This window comes from Leuciscus leuciscus (genome assembly GCF_965113295.1).
Source record: "Leuciscus leuciscus genome assembly, chromosome: 11".
NCBI lineage: Eukaryota > Metazoa > Chordata > Actinopteri > Cypriniformes > Leuciscidae > Leuciscus > Leuciscus leuciscus.
Window position 1 is genome coordinate 24,947,342 of NC_138735.1, and position 15,898 is coordinate 24,963,239.

Below are 15,898 nucleotides of genomic sequence, written 5' to 3' on the forward strand. Positions count from 1 at the left end.
GTAACGAACCAAAAACAGGACATGATGTCACAAGATGCAACCCTAAAAAGGACAGAAAGCTAACGCATACCTGTTTTTTCTCGTCATAGTCGTGATGTTGCCCATCACAGTTTGGTACAGGTATCAGAAACATGGTTCCTCGCAGCAGATCTTCGTTTGTATGTGTGACACAGGGATTCCTGCCATTGTTTTGGCTCCTTTACACATTTTATAAGCTCTTCACGAGTCAAAACACCATCATTTGTAGGCTACACACATACAACGAGCAAATTTAGCCCAGCACACAGCATTGGTTTGGATGTTCGGGAAGTTCCGTCTCAAAACGTCATATAAGCTGACCAATCAGGTTGTGAATGAATCGCTATATGGTGTTAAACTGCAAATGTGAATGCTAAGCGGACCAGGACTAAACGTTTTTTTTTTTTTTTTGGTCTGGACCAAACGAACCGAACTATAAGTGTGAACACACCCTATGTTACATGTTATGTGCATTGTATGTGTTTTTTATCAATATTTATTTATATGTATTATTCATTTTTATTGTGTTATGATTATTTCATTTAAGTATTTTTATGGAAATATATATTTATAGAATGTAAAATGTATATTGCTTTTCATTTAAAAAAATACAATTATTTTTGCACTTTTTATTACATTTTAAAATTGCTGTTTGTTGCCATTGCTATTGATATATACTGTTACTAATATAATCTCTTCTCTCATTTCTCTTCTAGGTCTGCCAAATAGCGTTGGTCCAGTTAGTAAGTAAACAAACTCATAGATCTAAATCAACAGGAAGTGCGAGATGAACAGCTTTGCTTCTCACTTTACCTCAAGTACACTTCTGGTTAAACGTTAATTTCTGATTTTCACTGGCCCTATTGATTATAAACTGTGCAACCTAATGTGATTAGTTTTGAAGTTAATTAGAACAGGGTTAAGGTAAGCTGTTTCTTGCAAACAGCAGTTTTGCCACATAATAAGATAGGGGCTTAGAAGCAGAAAGGGGAGAATATCATTTTAATATGAGAAATGCAGGTCTATCTGGTATTATCTGGTCCTGCCAGGGGCCTCGTAAGCCAGCAGACAGATAGAGTTACAGGTGCAGGGAGGTTGAATGTGAAAACTGGAGCCACAGAGATATTGAACAAGTCAGAATGCATGTAAAGCCTTGAATATTTCCATACGCTTCACTTCTCTTGGGTCCAGGACACATATACACATTTCCTCTTTGGATAGATTGGTATAACATATCAAAGATATATGAGATAACATTGCACAAATCAAATATTCAAAAATGAACATTGGAATTATTACAGGAGTTGATAAGGATTTTATATGTATTACAATATTCATATTGTACTGATTTATTCATACAATATAGTGTTACCAATGAACATTTGTTGAGAAGAAATTAGTGAACAAAAAACTTGCGCTACAAGTTGCACTTTTAATCAGAAATGAACGTTAAACCAAGTGGACACTCTCCTCAAGTGTGTTTTGTCTTTGGCTGTAAAGCATGACCTGTGCTGTGCCATTTCTGCATGGGCTCACTCCATTATTTCTTATGCAATCATCAACATGAACATCCACTCACTGTCCCTCATAGTGAATTTACACACCTCCATCCAGAAAGACACAAAGATGAGACACTCACAGTACAACTAGGGTCCTGAACAGTTTGATGATACTTTAGCACCAAAACATAGCGGAAGCCATAAAAACTGTCCTCTGACCATCACTATAACAATTATAAACACCATTCTCTCCCTTTCATAACATCTATAGAGAGAGAGCTTGTAAAGAGAGTCCTTGAGGCCGGAGATGTTTTGCCCGAGACTGAAAAAGAAAACACTGCAGTTTCCTCAGAGTTGCTTGAGGGTAATTGAATTCTTTATTGACTTTTCCCAATTCTATTTCAAGTTTATTAAGCCTGCCAGAATTGCCTAATGCAGGCATTAGAGCAAAATTAATATTTTAAGATGAGATTTTGGCTGTACAGGATTGCATTTCATCACTGGGATGTCATTGATTAAAAGCTGTCACTTCTTATTTATCCAATTTTTATCAAAATTTTCACCAACAAAAACATTAATGAAGAGCAGATGTGATGAGCATCGCTCCTAATCACTTGGTAATAAGGAACACATTTTATATCAATAATAAAGTGCTCAACGTTGTCCCATGGGTATCATGACACTGTCTTCTGCATGTGTGAGTGTCATGTAATGTGATGAAAGAGGACAACTGGATTCATCCGTCACTCTGAGGGCTGATAGCTTCCAAACTGATAGTAACTCCAATGGTTGTTCATTGCTGTGTTCTCACTCTTTGTGTCTAACTGGATTAAAAATAAAGAGACAGAAAACCTCTATGAAAAGATCTGAAAAAAAGTGTTTCTCCAAATATTAGATTAGTTTGATGGATCCAAATAGGTTTTTTTAGTTTACAAATTAATGCCTAATCACATTTTGAAATAATTGTAAAAACATTATTTTTTTTCTTGTTTGTGTTTTAATGAGGTTGATAAAACAAACAAATCTTCAACTAATGAGGTGATGCTGAAATGCCAAATACTAATCTAAAGAAAGAGAAACACTTTACAATGTTGACACACCCTCAGCTAACATTATCTTATTAATCTTACAAGAACAATTATTTGTTTTTCATCTTTAATTTCTATCATAAAATATTACTGGAGCTTGAACTGAAAACTCATAGTTATTTTCACGGAATTCCCCGAATCACATGGAAAAAAGAGTCATTTCTCCCAATGTGATTGGACATAGAGGCCATTTCATAATGGGTCTTCAAGATGGCTTTCCTCTGTCAGTAACCTGCGTCTGCATGCATTCTGAGTCCCCAAACACCATCCTATGTCCCTGGTGAAAAAAAAATTGAATTCAAATTCATAGACGTATCCTCACTGGATTACCTGCACCCTGTCCTCGTTTTACACACTTTCCCCACACACTGAGGTCAACCTTGAAGCAGCACATAAGGGACTTAACCATGTTTGTGTTGGAGGGAAGGAACGTTTGGTTTGGTCCTTTCGCTTTAGTGCTGCCTCTGAGGTTGACTGAGAGACTGCCCCGTTCCCAGTCTTAATATTTCCGCATCTAAGGAAATTAATTGTATGTAATTATTAGGATATTCTCATCAAATCATAATTTCAATTGTCAGCTTTTATTCATCCAGAAGCACACTTCAAATAAATCAATTTGATGAATTTAACAAGTATCTCAAGCAACCATGATTACACGTGCGCACAATCCGAAACACTGACACAATTTCCCTTCATCTCTGTCAGCCATCTTTCCCATGTATTAATATAAAGTAAGCCAAAAAACACAGCTCAATTACATACAATCTCTAGAGATGACCTGTGATTTGGTCCATTGGTTGCTTGTCCTCATCGAGCCTATCAGCTCAACTTTATGAATGACCCATCTGGAGATGTGTGTAGCTGTTTATGTGTACATGAGTCCAAACTTGACCCGTCCTAGTGCATCTGACATTCGACAGCCAGTGCATTCAATTAACACCTGATTTCTCCTGCTTGCATGCAGTTCGGCAGAACATTTCATCTCTAGGTGTCGCTAACCGAAATCAAGGTAGGGTATATTTTTCAACTTGGATAAAATTTCATTTGATCTGACTCACAGAACAATTTTTAGACTGCTATAAGAGTGAAACAGATCCAGCAGAAGTTTGCTGACAGCTAGTCTTTTTTGTACATTTGTTGTATACTGACTCAATCCAGATGGACAAACATGTTCTTTTTGCTTTTTCTCTTTCGCGTACGAGTTTCTGACATGTCTGAAAGCTGTGAGATTTTTGAGCAATCAGCATTTCTAAGAAACAAGCTGAACAGCCATAAAGACACACGAAGATGATTTAAAGCATTATGCCTTCCATTTTAATTAGGAATGACGCTCTCTCCTGGGCCCTCTCAATCTTTTCTCAGCCCTGCTAGGGAGTTTTCATGGCTGTTTAAATATACTGATTCAAGTTAATACATTGCGCAGAAAGATGGCCAAAGAGAAACATCGTGCAAACAGAATGCCTGAATAAACAGTGGTTTTGATTGAATTGGGGGTTGGAGGTTAGTAAAGGACATAGTGCTCATTGAAACTTGGGTTGATTTGTGAATGCATGATAAGCTGATAACTTTGGGATTGTTCTGAGCCCTGTTGTTCTGCTGTTGTGTCGGACTGGCAGCGGGACGTAGGGATCTAAGCCTTACGTGCTCTCACACAAGAAGCCTGGGAAGCTCAAATACGCTAATGCCAGCTGAGCAGTTTCTGCCAGCAATGCAGGCTTTTTGTTTTCCAGAGCCGTTGAAACTTCCAAACCACAACAGCTGCAAGGAATGGAACGTGCACTGTGCACATTTTTGTCTATTTTTATCATTTATGACAGAGAAACTGGATTTAAATAGTCTGCATTCTTTCTACTTCATTCTTCTTTTGGTATGAACATTAATGTTCATAATAAAATTTAGGGTTTCTGTTGATTTAATGTTTTCATTTAATTTATTTTGTCTTTATTTTGTCCAGTAGCTCCTCAAGTTGCTTTGTCAACCGTTCCTTCTGTACAAGTTGCAAACAGTAAGAGAGGTAGGAGGACTCGATTCATATCCTCTCACTACTGTGTCAGTGTATGTCATCCGAATTACCCCCCACCACCATCCCCTGAATGAATCCAGAGTGAGTCCTGTACTTTCTGTACTTGCAGAACACCTATCCCTGACCTTACTTTTCCCACTTTGCATAACATAATAGTACCATTAAAAAGATATTGATTTTATTGTATTTACTTTATTGTTTAATTTGTTTATATTACTAGTTTGTTAAATAACTCCATCCTGAATCAGCACGGAAACTCTGTCCCGAATGCTTTTGGGACACGAGTCTTTGAAATTCGAGGAGGCAAAGATTTTACTTGATAAATCAGAAGGGGAAGCATCATGTTGACTCTGTCGGATTAATGTGTTGTGTATAGTCAATGTTGCTGATCCGAGTTTGGATGAGAACATTGAATCTGATATAACTCCACAGTGGCTTACAGACGAGAAGCCTGTACATTTATTTTGTTAAAGTGGGCCGTCTAAAACATTTTTCAGACAGAATGATTGACATATCCAGGCAGCTTTAGAGATCGCTTTTCAGGAGATATGTCTGTCTCGACGACTCCAGTCGGGGGACGGGGGAAAAGGCTGCTGACAAGGCCTGACCTCAATCCAGATGTTGATAATGAGAATCCCTCCATTTCTCCCGAAAGCCCTGGAATCATCTCAGGAGGGAAGGACATGGAGGCTTTATGAACGAGAAGATCTGTCAGACCCGTTGAATTGAGGGTTCTGGCCAGTTGGTTGACCAAGTGTCCCTGGCAGGTCAGGGCGCCACTTTGTTATGTTATGCCAAGAGCAGCATCCGTGCATTGAGATTCAACTTCACTTTGAAACTAGGACAGACTCCTTGCGGGTCCTGGATAAACGTTGTTTGGTTTCTTTGGAGGCTGTGGGGAAATAGATAGGAAGTTATTTCTGATTTGGTTGAGCTATTTCTCATTTTGGAGCTGACAGAATCAATACTGAAAAAAGTGCTTTGTCTTTCATTTTTATGGCAGTAGTTCTGTGGAGAGGATACAGTTTGTGTACCCGTTTTCGACCTGAGAGGCTTTGTTATTTCGGGGGCATAGAAAATAGAAGCCATTGTTTTATTCTCATGTTTGAAAGTTCCAGCTCCTTCACTACACCCTTCCATCATTTATTTCAGACAACTCTCCATGAGCAATAGAATATAAATACTGTAGATGTAAATTTCAAATTGCACTCGCCTTCTGTCGAGGTTGAAAATTACATCTACTCGTGTTTGATTTCCATGTGGCATTCCTATTCTTATTTTCCTCTCCATTGCTGTGGTGTGCTCGAGGCAAACTCTAATAACAACACCGCTTCTCCATTCATCTTAAGGTGATCGTACATCTAACACCACTGGCTGCATCCATGGCAGTGCCTGCCACCCTACCGCTGTTTCAGACCATCCAAACCTCGCATGCCATGGTGCCCCTCTTCTGCAGCGCCGCCGCGACTCGCACACACTTACCCTAAACACAGCCACATCTCTCTCCCCTTTTTGCAAGACTGCGAATGCTTCAGTCACTCCAATCGCTGCAGTTACATCGAGGTGCTAAACACCGTCATTTGCGTGAGCTGTAAGCACAACACTAGAGGGCAGCACTGCCAACTGTGCAAGCTTGGATACTACCGCAATGCCTCAGCAGAGCTGGACGATGAGAATGTTTGCATAGGTCAGTCCTCCAGCACTCCCATCCACCAACGCACATCACACACCCTCCCAAAATCTGCCATATGGCCTTCCCTTTCTATTGCTCCATCATCCTTCATCTCTTCACTCCCTTCTCTGTGTCTGTCCATCTCTCTGTCATCACCCGAGTCTCTTCACGCATGCTTGTGTGAGTCAGCAACGTCACGTTGAACCACATCCCTCTGGTATTTGACCACAAAACCAGCAAGTATCTGACAATGATCCATGGCAGATTATATTTCCTGACACTGTCAGGAAAAAAATTGGCATGTTTATTAGTGTTTCACTAGTTCACACTTACATATAATTAAATAGAGTAAAGGTTATGCGTACTTGACGTGCTGTCCGAGGGGAGGGCTCCGAGCTCGGAATTTGGCCCGAACCTAGAGTACTCCATCCCAGGTTGGGATAGGAATAGTTAGAAGTGAGGAGATGGGGTGGTGGAGGGATGCTGGAAAACTGTCATAGAACAGAGGTAAGTCTGCTGTATATATACCTCCTGATGCTAATTGAGTTGATTAACTGAATGAGCTCCTCCCGTGTTAATTACGTAGGTTAATTATCTGAACGTGCTCCTCCCAAACTTTGTCAATAAAACATAATTTTGTATATTTATTACAAAGTTCAGAAAGGAAAAGGAAAAATTATCGTGAAACCGAGAACAAGAAAAGACAAAGAAAAAACAAAAGACAGACTATAAAGTCAGAAAGGTGTCATTGTGAGACAGAGGTGATGTCTGCCTTCACACTTACCCAGTGAGGTGTCTGGGAGGGCTCGCACCCACAAAAAAAGGTGCTGCGTGCTGCATATGTCACTCTGGGAAAGAAGAAGCAAGAGAAAGAAGAGAGCGAGAGAGGTGTCTGGGAGCAGGTCACGGCTGTGTGACTTACACATTCATCTTTAGGTGTTACAGGTCACAGACTCTGACCTCCACCTCAACCCAGCAAATTCTGTACTCACAGGAGGGCCACAGAGCTGTCAAAATATGTGAAAAGTGCTTCATGGGAGAGGTCTGTGTTAGTGTTTTAGCAAAGCATTGATAATTAATAAGCATTAATGTCTTCTACTTACTGTAGAAATTAAACAAGTATCTGATCTGTAGCAAAACCTTAAGACTATATTCACACATATAGAGAGTTATGTTGTGCTGGGCATACTGGTGAATTTATACTGAAAAAGAAGTAGTATTTCTCCCAAAAAAAACAACAAAAAAAACAAACAAAAAAATGCAGTTGTGAGTTGTGAAATGCCATTACACACATCTGAGTTTCAGGCTATATGTCCAAGTTCTTCAGCACAAGAGAATTAATCTTTTGAATGGCGAATATTAAAAACTTTTTTCATTTTTAAAACCCTTCAGTAGCTCAACATCTGCTCTAAATATTTGTCTTCTCCATAGATGTCCCAGAGATCTAGGTTATGAATCGGTAGTTGTCTTAAGCCAGATGCCTTAAGGTCAAATGTTAGTAGGGGTGATCCATGACCTAGAGAATTACTGAAATTCCCAAACATTTGTATTTTTCAGGGTTTTTTTTTGTTTGTTTGTTTTGTTTTGTTTGTTTAGTATCTTGTTTTAAAATGATGCAGTGAAATGTGTTACAAATGTTTTTTCATTTTGACTTCAATAAAATGGTCCCCTTCAAGGACATTTCCTGTAGTATCAAAGGATTTAATTATGAGATAATTTTAAGAAATTATCAGTATTATCAGTATTTGACTTAATGCACTTGTGGACAGCAAACAAATAGGCTAATCAGGAACCCTCCACCACATGTCTCTGTCTTTCTTTTTCTCTTTTGTATGTTCCTTCCCTTCATGCCACTCATTTTAGTGCTAAACTAAATTTAGAAATATATTTTCGTAAAATTATTCATAGTGCACAGTGCAATAGTCTTCATCACCCTACACTTTTGCATAATGGGACTTCCAAGACGTTAAACAATCACAAACATACGTTTTCCTCACTAAACTAAATGCCATATTTTCCATTTTCCACCCTCACTCACCTTCCCCAGCTGATGCTTCTCATTTTATTCCTTTGAAATGGAAGATGTAAGGTAAATATTCAGATATACGGGTTATAAATCTGTCCTTTGTAGACTAGCAATGTGCATGAAGGATGCAGCAGAGGCCCATTTTGAGCGAAAATGCTTTTTGTGTAGAAAACAGGGACTTTATTCATGAGCTGATCTGAGAGGCTGAAGACCACAGACCCCATCTCTCCACTGTGTGTATGTGTGTGTCTTGTTTCTACAGACTGTAATTGTAATCCCTTTGGCTCAGACACTGATCGCTGTAATGGCACAGGATATTGTAAATGTAAGGAGGGAACGACAGGGGCTAAGTGCCATGAGTGTCTACAAGGATATTTGTGGGACAATGGCTGCAAATGTAAGTAGAACCTCCAACCAACCTGCAGCTTCAGTCCCTTGCTCTCTTTTCCCTCTCTCTCTCAACCCCTCCCTTCTCCCTTCTCTCCCTCTATTTTCTCTGTTTGCTGCTGCTTTTTTGGCTTACCCGGGAATGAGCAGCTTGGTTTGCTTACAGCACTTGGGAACAAAAAAGAACTTGGACTGACTTCCATCCGAGGCTCAGTCACACCTGTTATACTGCCTTGTTAGTGGTTTAACTACAGATTTAATTTTGAGGGAATTATTATCAGAATTTATCAGAATTGTTTTTATTAATAGTATTAATACAAATAGAATTGTTCTCAAGCACAGAGATAAATCATGCAAACAAATCTCGGCATAATCCCATGCATGTGCATTTGTGCAGATGAACGCAGACAGCTGAGCTAATATTTGAAGTGAGCAGAACATTTGACGCCTGCGCTGTGTTCTCTGGCTGTTTGCTGTTATGGCCACATTATGATGGCTGGTTTTCTCTCTTGGCTCCAAGTGTTGCGGTTTGAAACGATCTGTAGGTCAAGCATTGATTTGTATTCTTCAATGGGCTCCTAGCATCAAAGGTCAATATTCACCAAAGCCTCAGATAACACAAAGGGATTTTTGCTGTAATAATGTAAGATGGACCGTCCAGCAAATGTGTATGTTGAGTTCAAAGCGGCTTTGAATGTAACAGTACGAGGATGGTTTAGTGTGAGAAGCATAAATTCACACCATCACATGTCACAAGATTAAAGTAAACCAGAGAGTTTGGTACAAGGGGTGACATGTGGCAAATGCACTCCCATTACTGTCTGTTCTAGAAGATGTACTCGAAGAGAAATAAAGAGACATGTTCTTTATACACATCCATCTCCCACCAGCTTGAAGATGCATTATCATGTGACTGTTTCAGTCAATGGTATGCACTACGGTAAAGCACCATAACCATTTTAATTTGATGTTGTCATCAACACAGACGCTTTTTTTGTTAGATGTCCTAGATAAGAGATTAAGTTTGTTGCATTTGTCTCATTAAAAGTCCCAAAGGCCAAAATCTGTGTGATAAATGTAATCTAACGCTCGTTTTCCTGATCCCGTCCATCTGTATGCAGGTTTCGGTTAGCAATTAAAGCTCAAATCTTTCTTCAAATAAGCCTTTTCTTCCCAGCGCACCATGCAATCTACTGCTGTTCTCAATAAATATTATCCCTCTTATCAAAAGCAAACCCATTAATGGCTCAATTTATTTTCTTATTACGGTTTATTTACATGCAAGCAAATTATGAATGCAGAATTGGAGGCTGAGCACATTTTTCCTTGTTGTTGAGTGCACATGCTTTAAACATAAACAGACCTTCTGTTGGTCTCTTAAAATAGGTTCTCATATTTATTAGATAAAAACGCCTTCTTGTGCCTGGGCTCTAGAGAGCGTGGGGTAGGATATAGAGGTTAAACTGTTTGTAGGATATGAGAGATACATTCTCAACCAACAGCAGAGTAAATAGTTTCCATGCCCCCCTCTTTTTGGAAGGTAAAGGCGTTTGTTTGCCCATACCAGCTATAAATCACTGACGGGGCTCTTCTTGCCTCAGCACCTTTTTCTGGTCATCAGGGGATATCAAACTGAGGAGACAGAAAGAGTTGAACTCTTAGGGTGAACCAAAAAGACCCAAACTCTTGAGAGATACGTTATCTACAAAACTGTGCCTCTTTTAAGTCTCTCTTTAGATGAAGCACAAGAACACTTTTGCCAAAGGCCACAGTTGTGGAAAAGGTAATCGATCAATTTGCTCTTTCCCGCAAAGAGGAGTTGTTCTAAAAGTCTTTCCACAGACACAATCAACTCATTATCTCTTACCTCTTTCTGTACAGTTTGGTAAGAGGCAACATTGATGTCTCAATTGCAAAGAGTCAATATGTCCTACACATCTTTTAAAAATAAGATTAATTTATAAAAGGAAACATCTTGTCTATAAAAGAGCATTGGGCAACTTGGAGATTTTAAAAGATTGAATCAATAAAGCATCTTTTATAAACAAGCCTCTTTTTAAAACAGCTGTTTTTCATCTTTTGATCCATCATTTCTTTATCTTTTCTTATGGGCAGGCTAGACAAGTTAAAAATGTGCTCGGAAAAGGACAGTTGATTGTCATTTCATGACTACATCAGAGCCCCAGAAGTAAAAATATTTTTTTTAATTAATATTTTGATTATTTTAAGAAAAAAACCTAGATGAACTAATTGACCTACTGCGATCTGTTATATAAACAATTTTTTTTTTTACATGTGAAGAGAGAACAAAAGAAGCATATCACATAGCATTCCCTTTTACTGACCTGATCATTTTTATGATTACATTAAAACCTTTGAAAATAGGCTTAACAGTATTCAGAGGTAACTGTATGTTAAGTTTTGTTCTATAAGTTTGGACACTGATTTCATAGACATAGTAAAATGCATTAATTTTGCTAAATTGAATTAATACTTTAGCACAATTTAATTTATTACATAATCATTTCTTAACATTTGAATACACACTGATAATTTTATATTGTTAATAATTATTATTATTTCTTATACAATTAAAATGTATCATTACGGAGACCATGACATGCAAGAAAAAAAAAGTCAATTGTGAGCACTATTTAGTAAATCGAGGGAACGAATAAATAAAATGTGCACATGATTTATAAATCAAGGGAACAAATCCGTAAATTGTCCACAGAATTTAGCCTACTATTTTTTTCCTGCATATCATGTGCGGGGTTCCGTATATCAGTGTGTATCCAAACGTTAAGAAATGTATGATTTGCTTGTTTTTACTAAAAAATACTAATGAGACTAATACTAATTGAACGCATTCAATCTATATGTGTGTTAATCACTGATAATTCAAATAGCTTGTTCATCTTGCAGGTCCAGTGTCTGAGTCTTGTTTTGTGGTACGAGTGTGGGTTTTCACTAGGGAACGATTGATCTGCATCGTAAAAAGACTCGGCAGTGATGAACAGGGGGAATTATGGACACAAACAGGGGCTCATTTTTCCCTGACTCAACCATAAAGGCCGTATCCACACAGGAGATGGAGAGAGAGAAGCTGGAGACCATGTAGTTCTGCCAGCTCCCTAATCAGCCTGTTATGACTGGGAGAGTTACACCTCCTCTCTCTATCATCCAGCTCTCCCTGTCAGCTCAGTCCATCCCAAAATAGCTCAGTAACAGCCATTAAACAGATGCTGCAACGCACAAGTCCTCTCAGAACCATTCCTCGCAAGCTGATAGAGGTCAATGTTTGTGTGTTTTAGATGATTATTTTCCAATCAGCAGGTTTACAGTGCTTTTCAAGCTTTGATGAAGATGTGAGAGGCATGGCTTGTTCATGGGTTTTTATTTGTCTATGTTGGTTTTGCTAGTTTGCACTGGAATTGATTTGCCTGAAGCTTGCTCAACAGCTTGCATCTAAAGGGAGCAGGTCTGGCCTTGGTGTCCCTGTTGTTAAATATACTGATGCCCGATGCAGTGCCGCCACATAATGGAGAATGCAATTTATTGTCGGGGATTTGTAGAAACCTATGCCATGTTAATGGTTTGGGTTAATGGCAGTGCTGAGGTCTCTTGAGTGACATGTTTCAAATGAAACCAGACTAATTGTAGTACTTCAACTTTTTTCAAACAATTTCGAGGTGGCCGATGAGCAGGGATGCCAAGTAAACTTTTTGAGGGAAAACTCAATTATAATAATCCAAGCTGAAGAGTTTCTGTAAAACAAATGTCTATAATTTTTTTTTTACTTATGATTTTCTATTAATAATGATATTAAGTTTTCTACTTGTGATTCATTTCAATCAATACTTTGCCTGCACTTTGTATTGACTATTTCTGTCTATTTTCAGCAATAGATGAATATATGATATCTCAGGATAGAGCTCTATGTAATCATAGAAGTGTTCATACTTGTTTGGGTGTAGCCTGTGTGTGTGTTTGTCTTCTGCTTACCCTTTTCCTCTCAATACCACAGCCCGGGTGTGTGACAATGAACTTCTGCGTTGCCAAAACGGTGGTGTGTGTGTGAACAACATCCGTTGTCAGTGTCCTCCGTCGTACACCGGCCTGCTGTGTGAGAAACCGCGGTGTGAGAACGAGCCGGGCGGCTGCGGAGGGTCGGACTCGGGCCAGGCTTCTCTCCGCCCCCCTGCGCCGATCCTGCTTTTGCTGCTGTTCGTCCTGGGTCCCGTTCTCCTCATGGAGATCTGCTGGGTCACAGTCCTTTGAGAGGCAGATCTCTGACTATCCAGCTTCTTCTGTACGAGCAGCGCACCAGACCCACCGACACTCGGCCGGCCATGTGGAATGTGCCCAAATATCAAAGCGAAATTTCAGAGGATGACAGACAAAATATAATAAATAAATACATCAACAAAAATAGCATTTATAAAAATTAATTCAATACAAAAATCTAAAAGTAAAAAAAAAAAAAAAATCAAGGTGTTATTTATAGAATTTACCTGAGCATATGCTTTATGAAGCAAATAAGAGGAAGTAGAGACTTGAACCAAGCCATAATAGATACTCACTCCCCTAACAAAACGAGAGAGTGACAGGGATCGGAGCGGACAATACTCATCCCTTTCCTCCCTTTATCACCACGGCAACGGGAGCTGCGTTCAGCCAGCGGCATGTACAAGTAAAGCCAGCTGCCGCCCCTCACCTGAGCCATTCTGGGTATCATGTTGGCTGTAGACTGCTTTCGGCTATTGTGACACAGAGCGATGGAAAACTGTCTGGATTGTGTGAACTGGACAATTACAAAAATATATATAAAGATAAAGCAGTAATAATATGGAAAAAGACTTAAGAAAAGAAACAAGCATTCTTTGCTGTCAGTGCATTGTGGATACAAGGAAATCTATTGAGAATGTCACTTTTGATCTGCTTTCAAATCGAGCTCGTCCCGCCAACACCCCCCGACCCCACCCTCGAAAATAAACTTTAGAGTGTCCTTTGTGTCAAGAGCCCCGTCCTTCCTCCACCATGTGCTTTTGTGAATGTAATTCTGTAACCCTTGATATTTTTTTTCATATATATATTTTTGGTTTCCTTTCAGTCTGTGTGATGTTAGTCACACTCATGTGGCACAACCCCTATCCTCCAAAAAAAATATGATTAAAAACTCATGACTTTGAAATGTGACAGACTGTTTGCTGAGGCCACGGTCAAAGATGTGTTTTCACCCAAAACAGATGAAGTGCTTAGACAGTCATCAGTGTATTTAATTTTTGTATTAATACAGAAGTTATTTTCTTGACAGAGTAAAGATGATGTTGAGCATAAACTTTTTTTGTATTATTGCTGAAATGTTTAAGGGCAATATTTTAGTGCGTTCAATCAAGGTGCAAACAGAATTAAATATTCAATTATGTTTGTCTGAAATTTTATATCATTTAAACTTTTTTTTTCTCCTTCAGTTTGATTGTGAAGTTTACCTAAAGTATATTGGCAACGTGCTGGCATCAAAGAATATCAGTTTACATACAGTATATATACTGAGATGTAAAAAAAAGAAAATCACACCAAAGGACATTCTAAATGTTTTCTTGTTGCTTTAACACTGAAAAGTTTAAGTGAATAAAACTTTAAAAGGACTTTATGTAGTGGTGTTGTATTGTTTTATGTGTGTTTTATTGCCAAATGAAGAATCTAAATTGTCCCTGAAATGAAAGCGTAATAAATAATCGCATATGTCTTTATATAACATGCATATAAATTGCATACTTTGCAGAACAGTGGAAAATGCTTTAAGCCTCAGAATTTTCTGCACACCATTTATCTCAAATTCAATACAGTAATGATTCGTTTCAGAGAAACGCATTATCGGATGGGCAAAATTAAATATTAACAGCTATTGATGTCTCTTTGAGAGCCTGTTTTATGGAGTTGGTTTTGCCTGTGACTAAACTGCCCATCTATCGTATAGGTTTGTTTTAAACAGAAAGTTTTACAGCCGTTTTCACGATTATAGAGTGTGTGACAAAGCAGGCCTGCTAAATGATTCATTTTGAAGGAGATGCTTCAGGAACATTTGTCTTTATCTGCAATGATTCTTTAGAAACTGGATACTGATTTACGAATGTGCATTTGTGTGTCTGCTTAGAAAACAAAAGAAATGTCGTTTAAGTGATATTCACATTTATGTTCTTTATAAACCACAATCAAAAAATTTTAATTTTGGAAATTTGTGACCAAATTATAATCATCAACTGTTTCCTTACATTACAATGCTACTTTAAGAAATGGATGGCATATACAGGTATTTGCAAAAATCATGGTTGTTTTTTAAAGATTCAATTGTTTTGATTCAAAACAAAAAATTCTGTAATATTAGGAGTATTTTTATAAATGAATTTGCTTCAATTTGTTTTCATAATTGCCTTTTTTAGGTGGATTAATCATGTAATTTGAAATATTGTTAACTTGAAACTGTTGAATCTCAGAGTAAATGGGTAGTTAATGGAAATTAATTTTAAACAATGATATTGTATAATCTAAAGTACCAAATATATATATATATATATATATATATATATATATATATATATATATATATATATATATATACATATACATATACACATTTATATAAGTGTTGACAAAGTTATTTTTAACTGTACACCCTAACACAGATCAACTGGTCCAGAGACGCTCTTGTATTTCTTCCCTGGCTGAGAAAACTGGAGTTCACAACATCATCTCGAGTACATTTGTGGTATATTGGTTCAGAAATGCAACATTCCCTTTATCATGGCAGACATATGCAACACTGACAAAGAGAATAAACAATTCAGTGTATCTATATACTCAGCAGATCCACTGTGTATTCAACAAATTCTTTGAACCAAGCCAACAAACAGGCTCAGCCAAAATCAGCTGCATCGTTCCATTTGTTCACTCCTATTTATAGGAGGAAAGATATTGCAGATTATTTTCTAAAAAGAATATTTTCATTTCTGCATTTTTTCCCCTTAAAGCAACGTGTCAGTTTTTCTTGCATCTGGAGTTAATCTGCCCTTGAACAAGGCAGTCTATTGATTTTTAAATCAGCTTTTCCATTTGTTAAGAAGTTCAGCTTCAGTAAACATGATGATTTTTTACTTTAGGCACATCCAACTTTTTCATTGA

General features: G+C 38.0%; 1 protein-coding gene across 12 annotated transcripts in view; it reads left to right on the plus strand.

Annotated features, from left to right (window-relative positions):
- ntng1a (netrin g1a) overlaps nucleotides 1–14,364 on the plus strand; it is a 98,650-nt gene extending 84,286 nt beyond the window's left edge. For 2 of the 12 annotated variants that reach the window (XM_082184462.1, XM_082184458.1), the window contains exons 5-8: nucleotides 735–761; nucleotides 6,148–6,315; nucleotides 8,589–8,723; nucleotides 12,741–14,364. In XM_082184462.1, coding sequence (XP_082040588.1) covers nucleotides 735–761; nucleotides 6,148–6,315; nucleotides 8,589–8,723; nucleotides 12,741–12,994 — 584 coding nt within the window. In that variant the 3' untranslated portion in view covers nucleotides 12,995–14,364. Of the gene's footprint in view, nucleotides 1–734; nucleotides 762–3,569; nucleotides 3,615–4,559; nucleotides 4,620–6,147; nucleotides 7,003–8,588; nucleotides 9,949–12,740 lie in introns of those variants that run through there. The other 10 variants (XM_082184461.1, XM_082184463.1, XR_014209991.1 and 7 more) reach the window with 10 other exon arrangements.
- Nucleotides 14,365–15,898: the final 1,534 nt, after the last annotated feature.